Raw genomic sequence first — 15,823 nt, forward strand, 5'->3', positions numbered from 1 at the left:
ACTGGGATTTGTTGCAGCTTCTTTACACAGCTGCCAGTGTTGGTCTTAAAAAGCTCCCGTCTAATGAATCACATCTGTGGTTTGAGTGGTGGTCTTGCATTAGGCCCTTTATATGAAGACCATTCTCTCTTCTCCTTCTGCCATAACATCTTCCTGAATCTGTCAAGACTCCCATTTTGCTTCCTTGCTCTATTACTGTCTGCTTCCTCTTAAGGCAGACCCCCCCAAGTGGTGGTTCTATCAGCCATTTGGGCCTGGCAAAGCGACTAGCATGACTGAAAAATTATACAATAATAGGATATAAATAATGGGAACTAATTAGCATCCCAGGACAAATATCCCATCCATCCATGGTTGATCGTATAAGGTCATCTTACTTTTGATATGAAAATAGCTTCGATGATGCAGGAGAGTAACTTGTTTGACCTCAATTGTAACAGGGACAGATTATCTGACCTGAAACCTCAGTCTTACTTAAGCAAAGACAGAGAGCATCAAGAGTTAGAGCCACGGTCGGGCAGCAGGTGCAGAGATTAATATCATACCTAGTGGGCAGGCGAGCTGAGGGAGACACTGTTGAAAGGGTGACTACACAACCTCCTGGCAATTCTCGCTGACAGCTGCTTGGAATGCGTGATTTACATTTATATTTACCTGGCCTGGAGGATGATAGCTACTTGCCCTGAATCTGTTTTGTTTGTTTATTCCAGATGAAGGTTCATAACTACTTGGTGTTTAAATATATCTCTTGCATTAATGTGCCTTCCCTCCCCCCTTTATGATAATGAATGGCAGGGCAAGCTCAAGGAGATGGCAGGAAGGTATACTATTGGCAAGGCTGTACCTGTTGGCACCTTTTGGAAGACATGGATCAATTACTTCACTGACAAAATGTTCTGCTGTCCTAGCAGGCTGGATTTCTTCCTTTGCCTTGGCAGTAAGCAACGTGACAGTCAAATCACAGAAGCTGATTGGTGTGCTGAACATTCACATTGCATGGATTTAAAGACGATTTAGCATGTGGTGAAGTGATTGTCTGATTGCTTCATGGGATACAGGAGCACAATCCTAAGAAACTTCAAGGGCTACCTATGTGTTAAAAACAAAGATGTCTGGGAGATCCCTGATGCTGTTTTTAAATCAGCTTAGCAGAGAATACTGAGCGAAACAGAAGCTGGGATGTGTAGAGATTGACCACCTCACCAGTGAGAAGATAAGAGGGGGGTCATCCCATGTGACTGAAGCAATTGTTGGAATCACTAGTCAACTGGAGGCTTCTCACCATGTGGAACCTTGTATGAAATCTGTATTTATGAAAATGCTCTTCACACAAAGTTGCCTTATAACATGTCAGATTCTTGATCTATTGTCAGTATAATTGAACATGCAGAGGAGGGTCTCATGAGATCTTTCACCTGATATTTTTAGGAGGTGCAAGACATTGAATCTGGGACCTTTGGTGTATAAAATGGATCCTGTCCTATTAAGCTTTGGCCCTTTCTGAGTCGCATTACAAAACAAAGCTGTAACTGTGTGTTTTGGACTTCTCTGGTTTCTTTGGGAGAAACGCTAAAATCTAATAAGCTGAAGACAGCTGTTATTTCACAATACCTCTTTTTGTAGAGAGACTGCCAGCCTGTGTGATGACTCATGAGCTAGATCCAAACACAGGTGTGCCACAAGAATCACATGACTCTTCCTGCCTAGATCTATGCCACTTGCACTCCCTTTTTACCAATTCGCTAATGTGGATCAGTCTCCCAGTTTGCTCACTAAACTATCGACACAAGGACTCTTGCTCACCTAAAAGGTGATCTTTAGAGAATTATCTAATTTTATACACACCATATGGGAATAGGATAGAAATGAGGCTGTGCAAAGACAACCCCTGCAGTGGATAAAATCCTGTCTTCTTGCCATTCTGAGTTGTCAAAACCAAAACTGGGGGGGGAGGGGATTCAAAAATTGAGCAGGATTAATATCAAAGCACATTCTTCTGTTTCCCCTTCCTAACTTCTATCAGAAAAGTGGTATGCTTTGGAAGACTGGCTGTAACATGGAACAAAATGGCCTTGGCAACACAGCCTAGAGAGGCAGTCAAGGGGAGCACAGATGAAAGCTGACGGACTGAGGGAAGCCAGAGGGTGAAGTGGGCCAAAGTTGCCCCACCATGATCAAAAGCATCTTCAAGAGTTGCCCTGTGCAGTACGAATGCTCTAGTTTGCCTGAGCAAATAGAGCATGATGAACATGAGCCTGGCAAAGTAGCCAGCCTTTGGAACTCAACACACTCCAAGGATTCATCCTGGTATAAACAAAGAAAGCCCAACAGAGGCACCGGAATGTAGACAATTGCAATCAGGATGGCAGAAATGCCACCATTTGAGAGTGGAGTCTGGTTTCTTCTGTGGGGGCATTAATTAGATAATTCCAGAGCGAAGCAGGCCATTAGCAATCAATTACAACAAAGCACTGGCAATAAATGCAGATAATTAGGCTCCCGAAAAGTAATTATGTTTGTTCCACTCCGCTGAACTTTTTATTTTAATAGTAATTAACTTAGGGTGGGGAGAAAAAAGTTTGAGTGACCTGCTGTGCTCAGCCCAGTCTGCATGAAAAATGGAAGGATGTCCAGTTTTAGTTGTTGGCTCTTTTGTATTTCTTCTTCTTCTAAATCCTACCTTGTGGATGAAAGTGGGGCATCCCAAATGAATCTTATTTTTAAAAGGGGCTATACTAGAAGGATTTGCCTGGGAGCAATGACTTGTTGCACATATTGTGGCTGGTCAGATCCAGCCATGAATGCAGACCTGTCAAGGCCAAAACACTGATATGTTGTACCCATTTCTCATGTCTGCCTAAGGAGCTTCTTGGTCTTTTGCTCTTACACATTGCCAATATGGCTTGGGTCCAAGATGGTCTGACAAGGCCATGTAGCCTGGCCAGGTGGATGCTCCTTGGAAGCCCCAGGCAGTAGGATCTGTTACTCAAGCCCATACCTTGTTGCCACTTTCCATGCTGAGCTACAAAAAGCTATATGCTAGTTCCCTAAAGAAACCACCCTTTTCAAATCATTCTGACAAGATACCAGAAAGGTTGCATTTCTATTTTTTGCTTATTCTCCAGTTACCAGACTAGAGATCTTTGACTTCCATGAAGTTACAAGGACCCCTATTTAAGCCCTGCTTTTAGCATATCTTAGTCACAGATTTCAATCCAAAAAGAACTTGACCTTCTGTGAATGGTTCTTCTCATCTGAGGTTGGAAGGAATCCTAGAGAAAGAGGTAGCTGTTCCATTTAGGCAGCTCTATGCGAAGTAATTTGTTAGTTACTCCTTGACATGGAAGAAAGCAAGTCCCACTCAGTATCTGGATTTGGTCCATCAAAAAACCTTCTGGAAATCTATGTTAACTTCAGCAATGTATGCAGAAGAAAATTGTTTAGAACAGCTGAACAGCTACCACAAAGGAGTGAGAAAGAGAGAATGGTCGTGACTGGGTCACATATCTGTTCCACATAATATATTTCTGGTAAGGGCTTGGAGGAGGAGCATGTCTCATGGCTTAAGTGCCACTCAGCACTTTACACCCACCCAGGGCAGCTGTCCCACCCGAGTACCTCCTCCAACCAGCTTGCCTGTCTGTCCAGTAGCCAGCCAATCGCCTTCCGTCCCCCACCCCTGACCACCCCCCTTCTCCTTCCTCTGAGGCTCAGAGGCTGCAGATTCCTGTCATGTAAGAGCTGTCCCTGCCAGTGAGTTCCTTAACAGCTGCCTGCAGCCTTTCTAGGTCCTGGGGGGAGTGAGAGGCCGTCCGCAGAGTTCTTCCACACACACCCTCAATCTAGCACCCGTTGTATTACTAAATGCAATGGGCTTGGCCCCTAGTATTTATACATGCATTTAAATGTGCACACTTCATTAGGCATCAGATAAATCACAGTCCAAGTTCTTTTGTAGAGTGATATAGTTTGGGCCAATATGAACACATATGAAGCTGCCTTTTACTGAACCATTAAGCTCAGTATTGTCTACTCAGACTGGCAGCGGCTCTCCAGGGTCCCAGGCAGAGGTCTTTTGCATCACTTACAGTCTGATCTTTTTAACTGGAGATACCTGGGATTGAACCTGGGCCATTCTGCATGCCAAGCAGATGCTCTACCTATGAGCCATGACCTCTCTCCTCAAATTTCCAACTACCAATGAGAGGGAAGCAATCACAGTAGGTCCAACTTGCCTTTCTCTATCAGTTAAAGAAAATATCCTGCAAAATTGAATGTTCAGAATTAGTGAATGCATCCTAGATAGGACTACCTCACTGCAGGAGGAGGACCTAACACAGAAGAACATGCGGCCAAGCCTGGTTGCTCCTTTGTCACTCTTCTGCCTTAGCACCTATGGAAGTTGGCTTTCCTGAAGCTGTTGATGCAGCTTTGCACCTCTGCCATCCCTCACTCACTGAGTGAAAAGAATGAAAGCGTCTTAAAAATAGAACACAGGCACAATGCTCATGGAGGCTGAAAGTTAATCAGCAAATAAGAGGAAAGTCTTTGAGGTAAATAAAGAAAAAAGATGAGACTCAACAAAGACTCAACAGCTGGAGCAGGCAAGGCAGGAACTAAGAGGAGCATCCTTCCACAGCAAGGGACATCTGTTCACTCACAAAGCCCTGCTTGCCCAGCTTACCCCCTCCTTCGTGACATCTTCTGCTACTGAAGAAGTGATTATTCTGAATGATGGTATTTTTGACACTGAGTATAGCATAGGTTACAGCAGGGGTAGTCAAACTGCGGCCTTCCAGATGTCCATGGACTACAATTCCCATGAACCCCTACCAGTGTTTGCAGGGGCTCATGGGAATGGTAGTCCATGGACATCTGGAGGGCCACAGTTTGACTACCACTGGGTTAGAGGATTCCTGCTTGAAATACCAGAATGAAATGACACTTCTGAAAAAGCAAGTGCTGGGAATTAAAGCTACCAAGGTTCGGAGTCTGTTACTACACTTTAATTCAGGGAAAAGAAAGTTCTCAAGAACTTTGGTGCTTAAAAACCCAGGAAACCAACCAATAATAGTAAAAATAAAAATGTCATACAGGTCAGTTTTCTCATTTAATTAGTCATGTTAAACTAATGACCACCAGGTCGCTGTCTCAGAGGAAACAACAAAAGGCACACACACAAAAGAAATCAAGTCAGAATGCCTGAGAAAACAACTCCAGGTTAGGAAAGCAAATCGAGACACTGCTTGGTCTTTGATTGGCTACAAGGCTCCCACTTTCTGCTGCATCCAATCTCCCCTGCTTTTCTTTTGCGGCCCCATGAGGAGAAAAAAACCAAGTGCAGTCTGAAGCCTGATTTGATGAGCAGATGTCAGCCCAGTGCAAGCTGTGGAATTCAACTGTCTGGGAACAACTCTGCTCTACGGTCAAGGCTTGGCACTAACCAGACTACACCTGCTAGCTACAGTAAAATATTAAAATTCAAAACATTCTTTGTCAAAATTCACATTGAGACAACTGTGGGGAAAGGGGAAGAGGAGCTATAACAGGCGATGGAAGCCACCTCCTTCTCTTTCCCCAGGACAGTTAAGAATCTCGAACCAAATCAATCCATGCTCCCCATTGCCTGAAGAAGGGACTGGGGGAGGGGGGGGCAATTAAGCACTGGGAGTGGGGGGTGGGTGGGAGAGGAGCCAGGAGATGCAGACTGGGACTCATTACTCTTCTAACGAGACTGCTACAGCAATGTACATTAATGGTCCAAGCCACCACATCAACGCTTGAAGAGGACAGAGTGCTGCAGTGTTTTTCAAAGGGCATGCTCCAGTGTGGATGAGGAGGGAGGTACTCTTCAGGTCCCTTCCCAGTGAGTCCAGAATGCCTGTTCCAGCAGCAAGCTCCTTGGTGCTGGAAGTCATACAATGCTGACTTTGCTTTGGAGTCAAGTATTCCTGATACAAACGAAACACTCGGATCTGAAAAATGTGCTAGTGCAGATGTGCTGACAGCTCCAGATCCCCAACAACCGGGGAGCAGGAGGTCCACTGTTATTTGTAACCTAAGCAGCCTATACACGCTTCAGACGCACATTATAAATATAAAATCATATCTGCTACAAACAGGGGACTTATAATGTACATCTTTTACCCATATACACAAGAACACAATATACACATAATGCATTGGAGGAGGAGTGTCATTGTCACAGAAAGGGGATTCTTAGAAGCACAGCTCCCTCCACCCTCCAGTTCAATGCACACAAGTCAGTCAGTCACAGGAAGAGTCCTGTCATGTTCATTTGTGTCATTTTGAACTGTACGTAGACAAGACAGCCTTTTCAACATGTGCAGAGAGACATGCTGCAAGATAGTAAGCATGTATGAGAGAGGAGAGTCTGTCTCTTGTTAACCATCAATACATTGCACTTCAGACACATAGAGCGAAGCTAAGCCCTGAGAGCTTCTCGTGTCCAGCGGCACTGCCACCCCCTGGGCAGGACTCTTTATAAGGCATCTTCATTAGGGAGTTTGATTGAACAGCATCTGGAGGAAAAGAAAATACAGACCCAGCTGGGAGTACGCAAGTGTGTCTGTGCTCAGACCGGTGGACATGAGGCTTAGATTACCCTTAGAGGCTGGGCACTCAGTGGCTCACTTTTTGCTTGCAGCCACCAGCCAAGCTTAGGCCACCATCACAGTATGGGACACTAATGGTTCTTGGAGTGGCACATCCATACACGGAGTGGCAAGCAGGCACACACAGAAGTTAAGACAGAAGTCTGATGTGAGCTTTTTACAGCAAAGAGCGGGTCCTGTTTGGAGTGTCCGAGGGTGATGAAATGCCACAGTGATTGGGATTGGGCCAGCATGTTGGGATGTCGAGGCAGTTCCCTGGCACCTATCGGCGGTAGTGATTTGGGGCATCTGCAAACATGTACTTGAGTCTGTAGGCTTCGGCAAGGAGGAGTCCAATCTCTTCATTGCCCCAGTGTATCGTAGGTAAGTTTTGTAGCAACATTAGAAGGCCCTGAGGTGGAGAAAGGGGTGTGTTATCGAGGAAGCAGCGGGAGGCATTTCTAGTATTAGACAAACAAATCTCCCTTTTCATCTTTTATGGCCTCAGGTGTCCACAGCTAAGGCAGAAGCTCTACTTTGAGAGAGAGTGTGTGTCTTACTTCAGTTGACTGAAATTGCAGTCACTGGTTCATCATAAGCAGACTGGATAGCAACAGTAACAAAACATTTTGGAGATAGAAAGGTAGGGCAAAAGATTTTAACAAACAGATAAAGTAGCTAGCTTAATAGTATTCCTTTATTTATTTATTCAATTTTATACCACCCCTGTGAAATATACATTGTTGCAATATTAAAACTTTAAAAAGAACAATTATTCAATAAAATTGACATTTTAAACCATTTAAACTCCAGTTCTAATTTGCAATCGAATAAATAAACAGTAGCTCTGCTATGGGGGGGGGGGGCAGGATGGGAAAGGCCCAACCAGATTGAACTAAGTGAATTTCCACTGGCCTCAACTGAAGGTTGGGTGGAAGAACTCCATCATGCAGGCCCTGCAGTACTCAGTGACTTTGCCAGGCGAGAGCTCATTCTTATAACATTTGGGGAAACAGGATGGCAGAGACCCTGCCTGACAGGCAAGCATAGCATGGGCATCTACTAAAATCATACAGATAACACAGGAGACACTGGCATCAGAACCAAAGCATATGGATCCAGCAACCCTGTTGAAGGTACATTAGTCAATGCCTACGGTAGAGGTGGCCAAACTGCAACTCTCCAGATGTCCATGGACTACAATTAGCCAAGTGAGGGGCAGAATAGAAGCTAGATAAACAAACAAATAAATTACCATCCTTGCTAATTGGTCATGCTGGCAGGGGCTCATGGTAACTATAGTCCATGGATATCTGGAGAGCCACAGTTTGGCCACCCTAAGGGGAATGGCTCATGCAGACCCCACATGTGCCAGCATGAGTTCCATGAGGGGTATAATAAATAACTGATATTTGATGCCTGGCTTAAGAGGAAGCATGGAGTCATCATGTGGTCCTAATCACATGCCAGAGGTAGCACTGCTCCTGTTGCTATCTGCCGTCTTACCCTGGGTAATGCCTCAAGGCAAAATAATTATGTGGCATCCTTTGCTAAAGGATGAAACGCAACCCCTCCAAGACGGAGGTCCTGTGGTTAGGCCATAGGGGACCATGAGAGGAAGCGTGTTTACTTTCCCTGGCAAGGACGAAACTTAAAATCGCGCCTCGGGCCAGGAATTTGGGGGTGACTATTAATGCCACCTTAACACTCGAGGCTCAGGTCAAGAAGGTAGCTGGCCATGCTTTTTTTCATCTGCACCAAGCTCGGCTACTAGCGCCCTACCTGTCATCTGAACACCTGGCCACAATGATCCATGCAACAGTCACCTCCAGAACAGATTTCTGTAACTCACTCTGTGCTGGCCTGCCCTTGCGCCTGATCCGGAAGCTTCAACTGATGCAGAATGCAGCTGCTAGGGGTACGAACTTATTGATCATTCCTGGCCCCAGAGAAGCATGCCTGGCCTCGACCAGGGCCAGAGCCTTTTCGGTCCTGGCCCCGACCTGGTGGAATGAGCTCTTGGAGGAGCTGTGGGCCTTGCAGGAGCTTTCAGTGTTCTGGCCACAATGATCCATGCAACAGTCACCTCCAGAACAGATTTCTGTAACTCACTCTGTGCTGGCCTGCCCTTGCGCCTGATCCGGAAGCTTCAACTGATGCAGAATGCAGCTGCTAGGGGTACGAACTTATTGATCATTCCTGGCCCCAGAGAAGCATGCCTGGCCTCGACCAGGGCCAGAGCCTTTTCGGTCCTGGCCCCGACCTGGTGGAATGAGCTCTTGGAGGAGCTGTGGGCCTTGCAGGAGCTTTCAGTGTTCTGCAGGGCCTACAAAACGGAGCTCTTCCTCCAGGCCGTGGGATAAGGCTGGGCCGCATGGACGATCTGGCCCCCCTTATAGTGGCAGTAGCGTAGTCCATCTGGAACCCTCTGTTCTCCCCCAGCCCCTATAGTGGGTTACTAAAAGGTAGTGTAGATATGAGCTGTGTTTTTGCTGCATCTTATTTTACTATGTGGGGAATTGTATATATGTTTTATATGTTTTATATGTTTTATTGTATGGTTTTAAGTGGGGTTTATATATGTTTGTAACTCGCCTCAGGCCTCCGGGGAGAGGCGAGGGATAAATCTAATAAATAAATAAAAATAAATAAAGGCAACCACTTTCTGAAGATTTACCTGGAAGTCCTCTTCATCCAAGATCTCTTTCCGCCACTTAATCAAGAATGCAGCACAAACATATAAATGGAAATGAGAGAATCCCTCTGGCTCAGACTGGGGGAAAACACAACATTTTAGCTTAGAAAACATGAACTAATAGACTTATTCCTTGCTGTCTCTCCCAGTACAGTGGGGCTGTACAGAGCCGTCATCCATCTCACAGAGTTCTTTTACATCTTTATTGGCACAAGGATGCTGACTGCACAGCTTCCTCCCGTATCAGATGTCTACTGGGACACTGTTGATGTTTTTAAAAAAATATACCCAACTTTTCTCCCTAATGGGGCACCAAAACAGCCCACATCATCACCCCCCCCCATGTTATCCTCACAGCAATCTTGTGAGCTAGGACAGGATGAGAAAGGGCAATTGGACAAGGTCACTCAGTGAACTTCCACGGCAGAAAGAGAATTTGAATCTGCATCTCCCAGTTCCTACAGGGTCTGACCTCTCTAACCACTATAACACTGTAATATCATACACCCCCAAAAGCGGATAATTGCCAGTAGTGTGCTTATGATGAGCAGCTGTACCTAAGTGGGCATCCAACAGCAGGAATGTAACACCCCTCCCCTACTATACCTGGTACGTATCCCAAAGGCGAATGGTGCAGCGAAGAGGAAGCTCCCTCATCAGTAAATTGTTCATCCAGCGAAAGGCAAACTGCAGGTATTCCACTTCATACTTCCTAAAGTGATTGTGTACCTGCTCTGAAACAGCACATTCCATTTACATAGCTGAAGACAGAATGTTCCCCCAATCCACACACATGTTCCTACCAACAACTACTGCCCTTGTTCCATCTTACCAAGCCCTTCCCACCAAAGATCGCATATCAAATGCCTCCAACAAGCACAATTTGGACAATGTAGTCCTTTCTCTGCTCATCCCAGTCTCTCTTGCCTGCCTATCAGCTAATGTCCGCTCCCCCATTCCTTTCTCCCAGCAGTGCCCCATTTCCAATATTGCTTGATGGCAGCAACTGGGTTAACAGCTTCAGCATTCCACTCTGACTACCACCTTGCAGAGATAACTGGCTAAAGAAGCCTTTAGAAGCTTTCTTCCTACCTCTTGGAAGCTTTGTAAAATCCACACCCACTGTCTTTTTCTCTGCAAGAACACCACAGTTGTTGCAATTCAGCTGGGGATATGAATAATAAGAACTCAGCAAGCTTTTTTTCCTCTGCAGTTTGAATCTCCTCTCACCTACCATCAATACGGCTGACGAGTTCCTCCAGTGCTTTGACTTTCTTTTGGATCCCTGGCTGTGCAAATGTGTAGTTATCCTGCAGAACAAAGACATTGCTGGTTTGAGGAAAAGCAAGTTACTGAGGCAGCCATAGACTTTCCGCTGGATCAATGGTCCCTCTAGCTCTACCCTGGTGGCCCCTCACCAAGTAGATCTTTCCCATAAATGGAATGTGCAACACGCTCCAGCACTAAGCCATGACGTGGGATGGCAGCAGGATGTTTAAATAAATTTACGTTTGCAGCTTGTCCTGATATGTCTTATTATTCTCCTTACTGTAATAATCCTTTTTTTCTCTGGAGCATACTGTAAACTAAGGTAAGGAGGCAGACAATGCTGTTTACTCTGAACTCTGGACAGGAAAACTCTATTTGTAAAGTCTGTAATCCTCATTGGCAAGTGCACAAGTTCTTGAAGATCAGTTCAGCAACATAAAGAAAATCATTCTGAAGCAGAAATTTCTTCAGATCATCTTGCCACTATGCATTGGCATTGACTCGATGACATGAAGGACACATACTTCAGGAAATCAGCACTCAAGAGAAGTGATGTAGGACCCACAGAGCAACATTATAAATTCTGCCATAAACAGGAACAAAAAGCTGGTGTATTTAAGACTGCATCCAGATGCGCATTATTAACAGCACCCGCAGGATGTGTACCATCTGTCCCACCGGGACTGAGCTTTAGGGTACAACTAGTTTTCCAGCCCAAGAGCATACTGGATTGACACTGTGCTAACTAACCAGCCTTTGCAGCATGAAGCTACCTTATCCCTTCTCAGGGCTGGGTTGAGCACAGCACTGATCCTTGGCCTACGTGTTAGTTAGAGAGCTCCCTCCCCTTACCCACATTCTGAGAGTGATTTTCAAAGTGCAAAAAGAGGAGAGAGCAAATCCCTTAAAAATGAAAAAGGTTTAAGAAGGTAACTATGCAGACACTCAAAGCAAGAGCACAAAAAGCAAAGCAGAGTGTTTGCCTGAAGCATGGGTAGAGGGGAACCTTCAATTTTATAGTTTGTGCACATAGCAGTACAGGACTGAAGGCAGGGGAGAAAGACACACTTCCACAGCAAAAAAAATTAATAAGTTCCTCCCACTCAATCCTGTTTCACTGTATGCCTTTATGCTGCCTTATATGCAGTTTATTAGGAAGTCTGACCCTGAAAGATAATGACAGAAAGACCAGAAGTATCCAAGGCACCACAACTAAATTCTGGTGTTTTCACAGAGCCGTGAAAGTTGGGTTCAGAAGCTGCAGGTATTATGGGGGAACTGAACAGCATGGCTCCTCATCACAAAGAGAGCCCAAATGGGACAATGCTTTGGATGTCTAGCCCTTTCTATTAAGACTGTACCTCACCTGTGATGTTTTTTCACACTCACTCACACACACACACACACACACACACACAAGACCTCTGCTATTTTTTTAGTTGGATGCAACTCATATGGGCAGCTCCCCAAGATTATAAGAATGAGAAGAATCACCCAAGGCTCTTTGCCTGAAAGCCAAAATTGAGGGCATACAGAAAAATCAGCGTCCAGTAGCCCCTTTAAGACCAACAAAGATTTATTCAAGGTGTGAGTACAGGCTTGCCATTGCCAAAAATGATGTGACACCATCCACATCTTTCTGTATGGGTCAGTAACATAGTGTCGTATGGCAAGAGTCAACAACTTAACCAGGGCAGTGTATATGCTGGGATTTGCAAAGCACAGGAAATTCTCAACTTCAGGCATAGGCTAACAGGGTCTGAACTTGCTGAGACGGAAATGGATGAAGATCTTGGGGTCATAGTGAATAGCTCAGTGTGATGCAGCAGCGAAAAAGGCAAAATGTATGTTGGATTGTAAGGAAAGGGACTGAAAATAAAACAGACGATATTGTAGCATTTGCCAATAAGTGTGAAATTCTACTTCCAGATGATCCCAGCTATCATATGGGGGGGGGGCAGCAACTCATTTTTTTAGTCCTGGTGGCTATGAAAATATAATTAAAGCATGAGGGATGCCTGCAGAAGTGTCAGAATCAGAGGGCTGTATGAATGAGTAGGGGCTTAGGGAGCAGGGCTTCAGTACTCTTCAAAGCATCATCTCCTCAAGGCTAAAAATAAAAATTGTTAAAATATGATGAATTTGTACAATCCATATAAATTGCAGAATTCTGTGCAGAATTCCAGTTTGCTGAGTACTGAACTGTAATTTATGGCAGATGTGCAGTGCTGCCTACCAGCACGACTAAAAGAGTGAGGCAAGAGATGGATTAGATTCAAAGAGAAAACAGCACACATAAGAAGGAATCCTTTTAATGTCCTGGTAGTGTCAGAGAAGTGAGTATGAGCGCCATCTGCCATGTCAGAATGGTGAGGGTTCAGTTGTCAAAGGTAACAGGAATTGCATAGGACTGAGGGATGGCCAACAGGAAACTGCACATAGTAAAACAGCTCTTACCTGTATCCCATCCAGCAATTTGCTCATACACCAAAAGCTGTCAGCTTCAATGCTCCGCAACACATCCTGAGACAGGTTTGTAACATCAAAATTCTCCACATCTTCTTCTGAAAAACAAAGCACAACAGAAATCCAGGAGGCTAGGGATATAAACTGATGTCAAACAGCTCTTGTCCAACTACCTTACTGAATGTCTGTTCTCTAGGGTGAATTGCATAGCCTGTAGCCATAGCGATATGCAGTTCCATAAAAGCTCAGGAAAAACACAGAATTCAATACAGAATATCTAATTTAATATCTTGAGAATCTCAGTTTGAAGGGCAAGTTTCTGGCCTGTATAAGTACAAACTTGGAAATGGCTGACTGCAACTTGGAAATGCATTGGTAATATCCACTGAAATTTCAGAATTCATCTGAGCAGACCTGGATTTCAGTTGTTCTGGGCTGAAATGCCACCTGTAACCTCAAGACTTACCAAAAGACTACAAGATGGAGAAGGAACTACACAGAATGTATGCAAAATATGTAGCGTATAAATAGCTAAAGGGATCAAGGCCCGGCAAGCAACCAAGAAGGAAAGACAAGAAACTGAGCTGCGTGGACTTTGCAGCTGACTGGGCATAAAGCAAGCAGACATTTCCCTTCCCCATTTGAAATTCTTAGGTAAGAAAGCTCATCTGGCTAACAGCCACTTCAAAGGGACCAGGGCCTCACGACAGGCCAGTGGATTTGACCTCAACTGCAGGGAAGATAATGGAGCAGATTTTAAAGAGGGCAATCTGCAAACATCTGAAGGACAAGTTGTTGATCCAGGAAGTCAGCATGGATTTGCCTCCAACAGGTCCTGCCAGACCAACCTAGTTTCCTTCTTTGACTGAGTGACAGGCTTGTTAGATTGTAGAAACTCTGTTGATGTTGTTCTGATGGGTAAACTGGAAGACTGTAGACTGGACTTTTGGGTGGTAAGGGGGATTGGGAACTAGCTAAAAAACCACAGTCAAAGAGTGGTTGTCAATGATACTTCATCAGATTGGAGGGAGGTAAACAGTGGGGTGCCACACGGCTCAGTACTGGGTCTGGTACTTTTCAACATTTTTATCAGAGATCTGTATATGGGGGTGGAGGGACTATTCATTTAATCTGCAGATGACACAAAATTGTTCCAGCTGCTCAAGGATCGACTGTTTGACAATTTGTTTGCCAGCTACAGATGTCAAGCTGACAGGTCGGTAGTTACCCGGATCCTCCTTCTTCCCTTTTTTGAAGATGGGGAAAATATTAGCCCACCTTCAATCATCTGGCACCTTACCTGTTCTCCAAGAAGTGTCAAAATAATAGACAGAGGTTCAGAGATGACATTTGCAAGTTCTTTTAGTACTCTTGGATGCAATTCATCTGGCCTAGAAGATTTTGTTTCATTTAAAGAAACTAGTTATTTATAGATTGCCCCCACAGTGATACTAGATGAGGCATTCTGCTTCTTTACTGGCCACCTCATTTCTCAATGGGCACCCTCTCTGAGGTGGTGGAGGTACTCCTGGATGTAGTGTTGAGAAACACCCAGAGTTGATGGTTCTGGGGGCTTCTACATTCATGCTGAGTGTTCTTCATTAGGACCAGACCAGGATTTTATTTATTCTTATTTACAAAATTAATATTCTATCTTTCTGCTGTCACAAGGATTGCCAATGCAGCTAACAAATTAAAACATATGAAATCACATTTTAAAACTATACTCTTCCCAAAAACATACATCATTAAAACAGAGCTAAAATAGATACAGAAATAAAGAAATAAAGAAATAAAGATAGCAATTAATACCCTGGTTAGGAAGGAGAGATCACTAAGCGAATACTAAATGAAACAAATTCACCTGCTAGTGAAAGATGGCAACAGGAAAGATGAATCTGCTTGAGGAAAGAGTTCCAGAGTTTTGGTGCCATGACCTAGAAGGCCTTCTCCTGGGTCTCCACCCACCTAATCTCAGAAGGCAGGGGCACCCAAAGCAGGCCCTCCAAAGATTATTGTAGTGGCCAGGTGGGTTCAAAAGAGAGTAAGCAGACCTTCAGGTATGTTGCTACTAAACCATATAGGAGATCAGAAGCAGCTTGAATTGTGCTCAGAAGAAAATTGGAAGACAGCGTAGATAGGCCAAGAGTGGAGTGATATGGTTGAAGAAGAAAAAGAGTTGGATCTTATATGCCGCTTTTCTCTTCCCAAAGGAGGCTCAAAGTGGCTTACAGTCGCCTTCCCTTTCCTCTCCCCACAACAGACACCCTGTGAGGCAGGTGAGGCTGAGAGAGCCCTGATATCACTGCTCGGTCAGAACAATTTTATCAGTGCCAGGGCGAGCCCAAGGTCACCCAGCTGGCTGCATGTGGGGGAGTGCAGAATCGAACCCGGCTTGCCAGATTAGAAGTCCGCACGCCTAACCACTACACCAAACTGGCTCCAGTAACCCATTCTAATCAACATTCTGGCTACCTCATTCTGTACCAATTAAAGTTTCTGAACACTTCTCAAGGGTAGCCGCATGTAGAAGAAGAATAGGTTCTTATATGCTGCTTTTCTCTACCAGAAGGAGTCTCAAAGCACCTTAATGTAGAGCGCATTATAGAAATCTAATCCAGATGTAACAAACATATGCAACACAGTGGTCAGATTTCGTTTCCCCAGGAAAGGCTGCAGTTGGCTAACCAGTCAAAGCTGGTAAAAGATACTCCTGGACATAGCTGCCACCTGCTTATGTATCAGCAGGACCAGTTCCAAGAGTACCTCCAGACTATGG

The 15,823-nt window shown here is 44.7% G+C and overlaps 1 protein-coding gene across 3 annotated transcripts in view; it reads right to left on the reverse strand.

Annotated features, from left to right (window-relative positions):
* Positions 1-5,091: 5,091 nt before the first annotated feature.
* TBC1D22B (TBC1 domain family member 22B) overlaps positions 5,092-15,823 on the reverse strand; it is a 55,846-nt gene continuing 45,114 nt past the window's right edge. For all 3 annotated transcript variants that reach the window (XM_077334318.1, XM_077334320.1, XM_077334319.1), the window contains 5 exons: positions 13,036-13,142; positions 10,544-10,619; positions 9,916-10,043; positions 9,292-9,387; positions 5,092-7,026 (listed from right to left, as the gene is read on the reverse strand). In XM_077334318.1, coding sequence (XP_077190433.1) covers positions 6,898-7,026; positions 9,292-9,387; positions 9,916-10,043; positions 10,544-10,619; positions 13,036-13,142 — 536 coding nt within the window. In that variant the 3' untranslated portion in view covers positions 5,092-6,897. The remainder of the gene's footprint in view (positions 7,027-9,291; positions 9,388-9,915; positions 10,044-10,543; positions 10,620-13,035; positions 13,143-15,823) is intronic.

Source organism: Paroedura picta, chromosome 4 (genome assembly GCF_049243985.1).
Source record: "Paroedura picta isolate Pp20150507F chromosome 4, Ppicta_v3.0, whole genome shotgun sequence".
Classification (NCBI taxonomy): Eukaryota; Metazoa; Chordata; class Lepidosauria; order Squamata; family Gekkonidae; genus Paroedura; species Paroedura picta.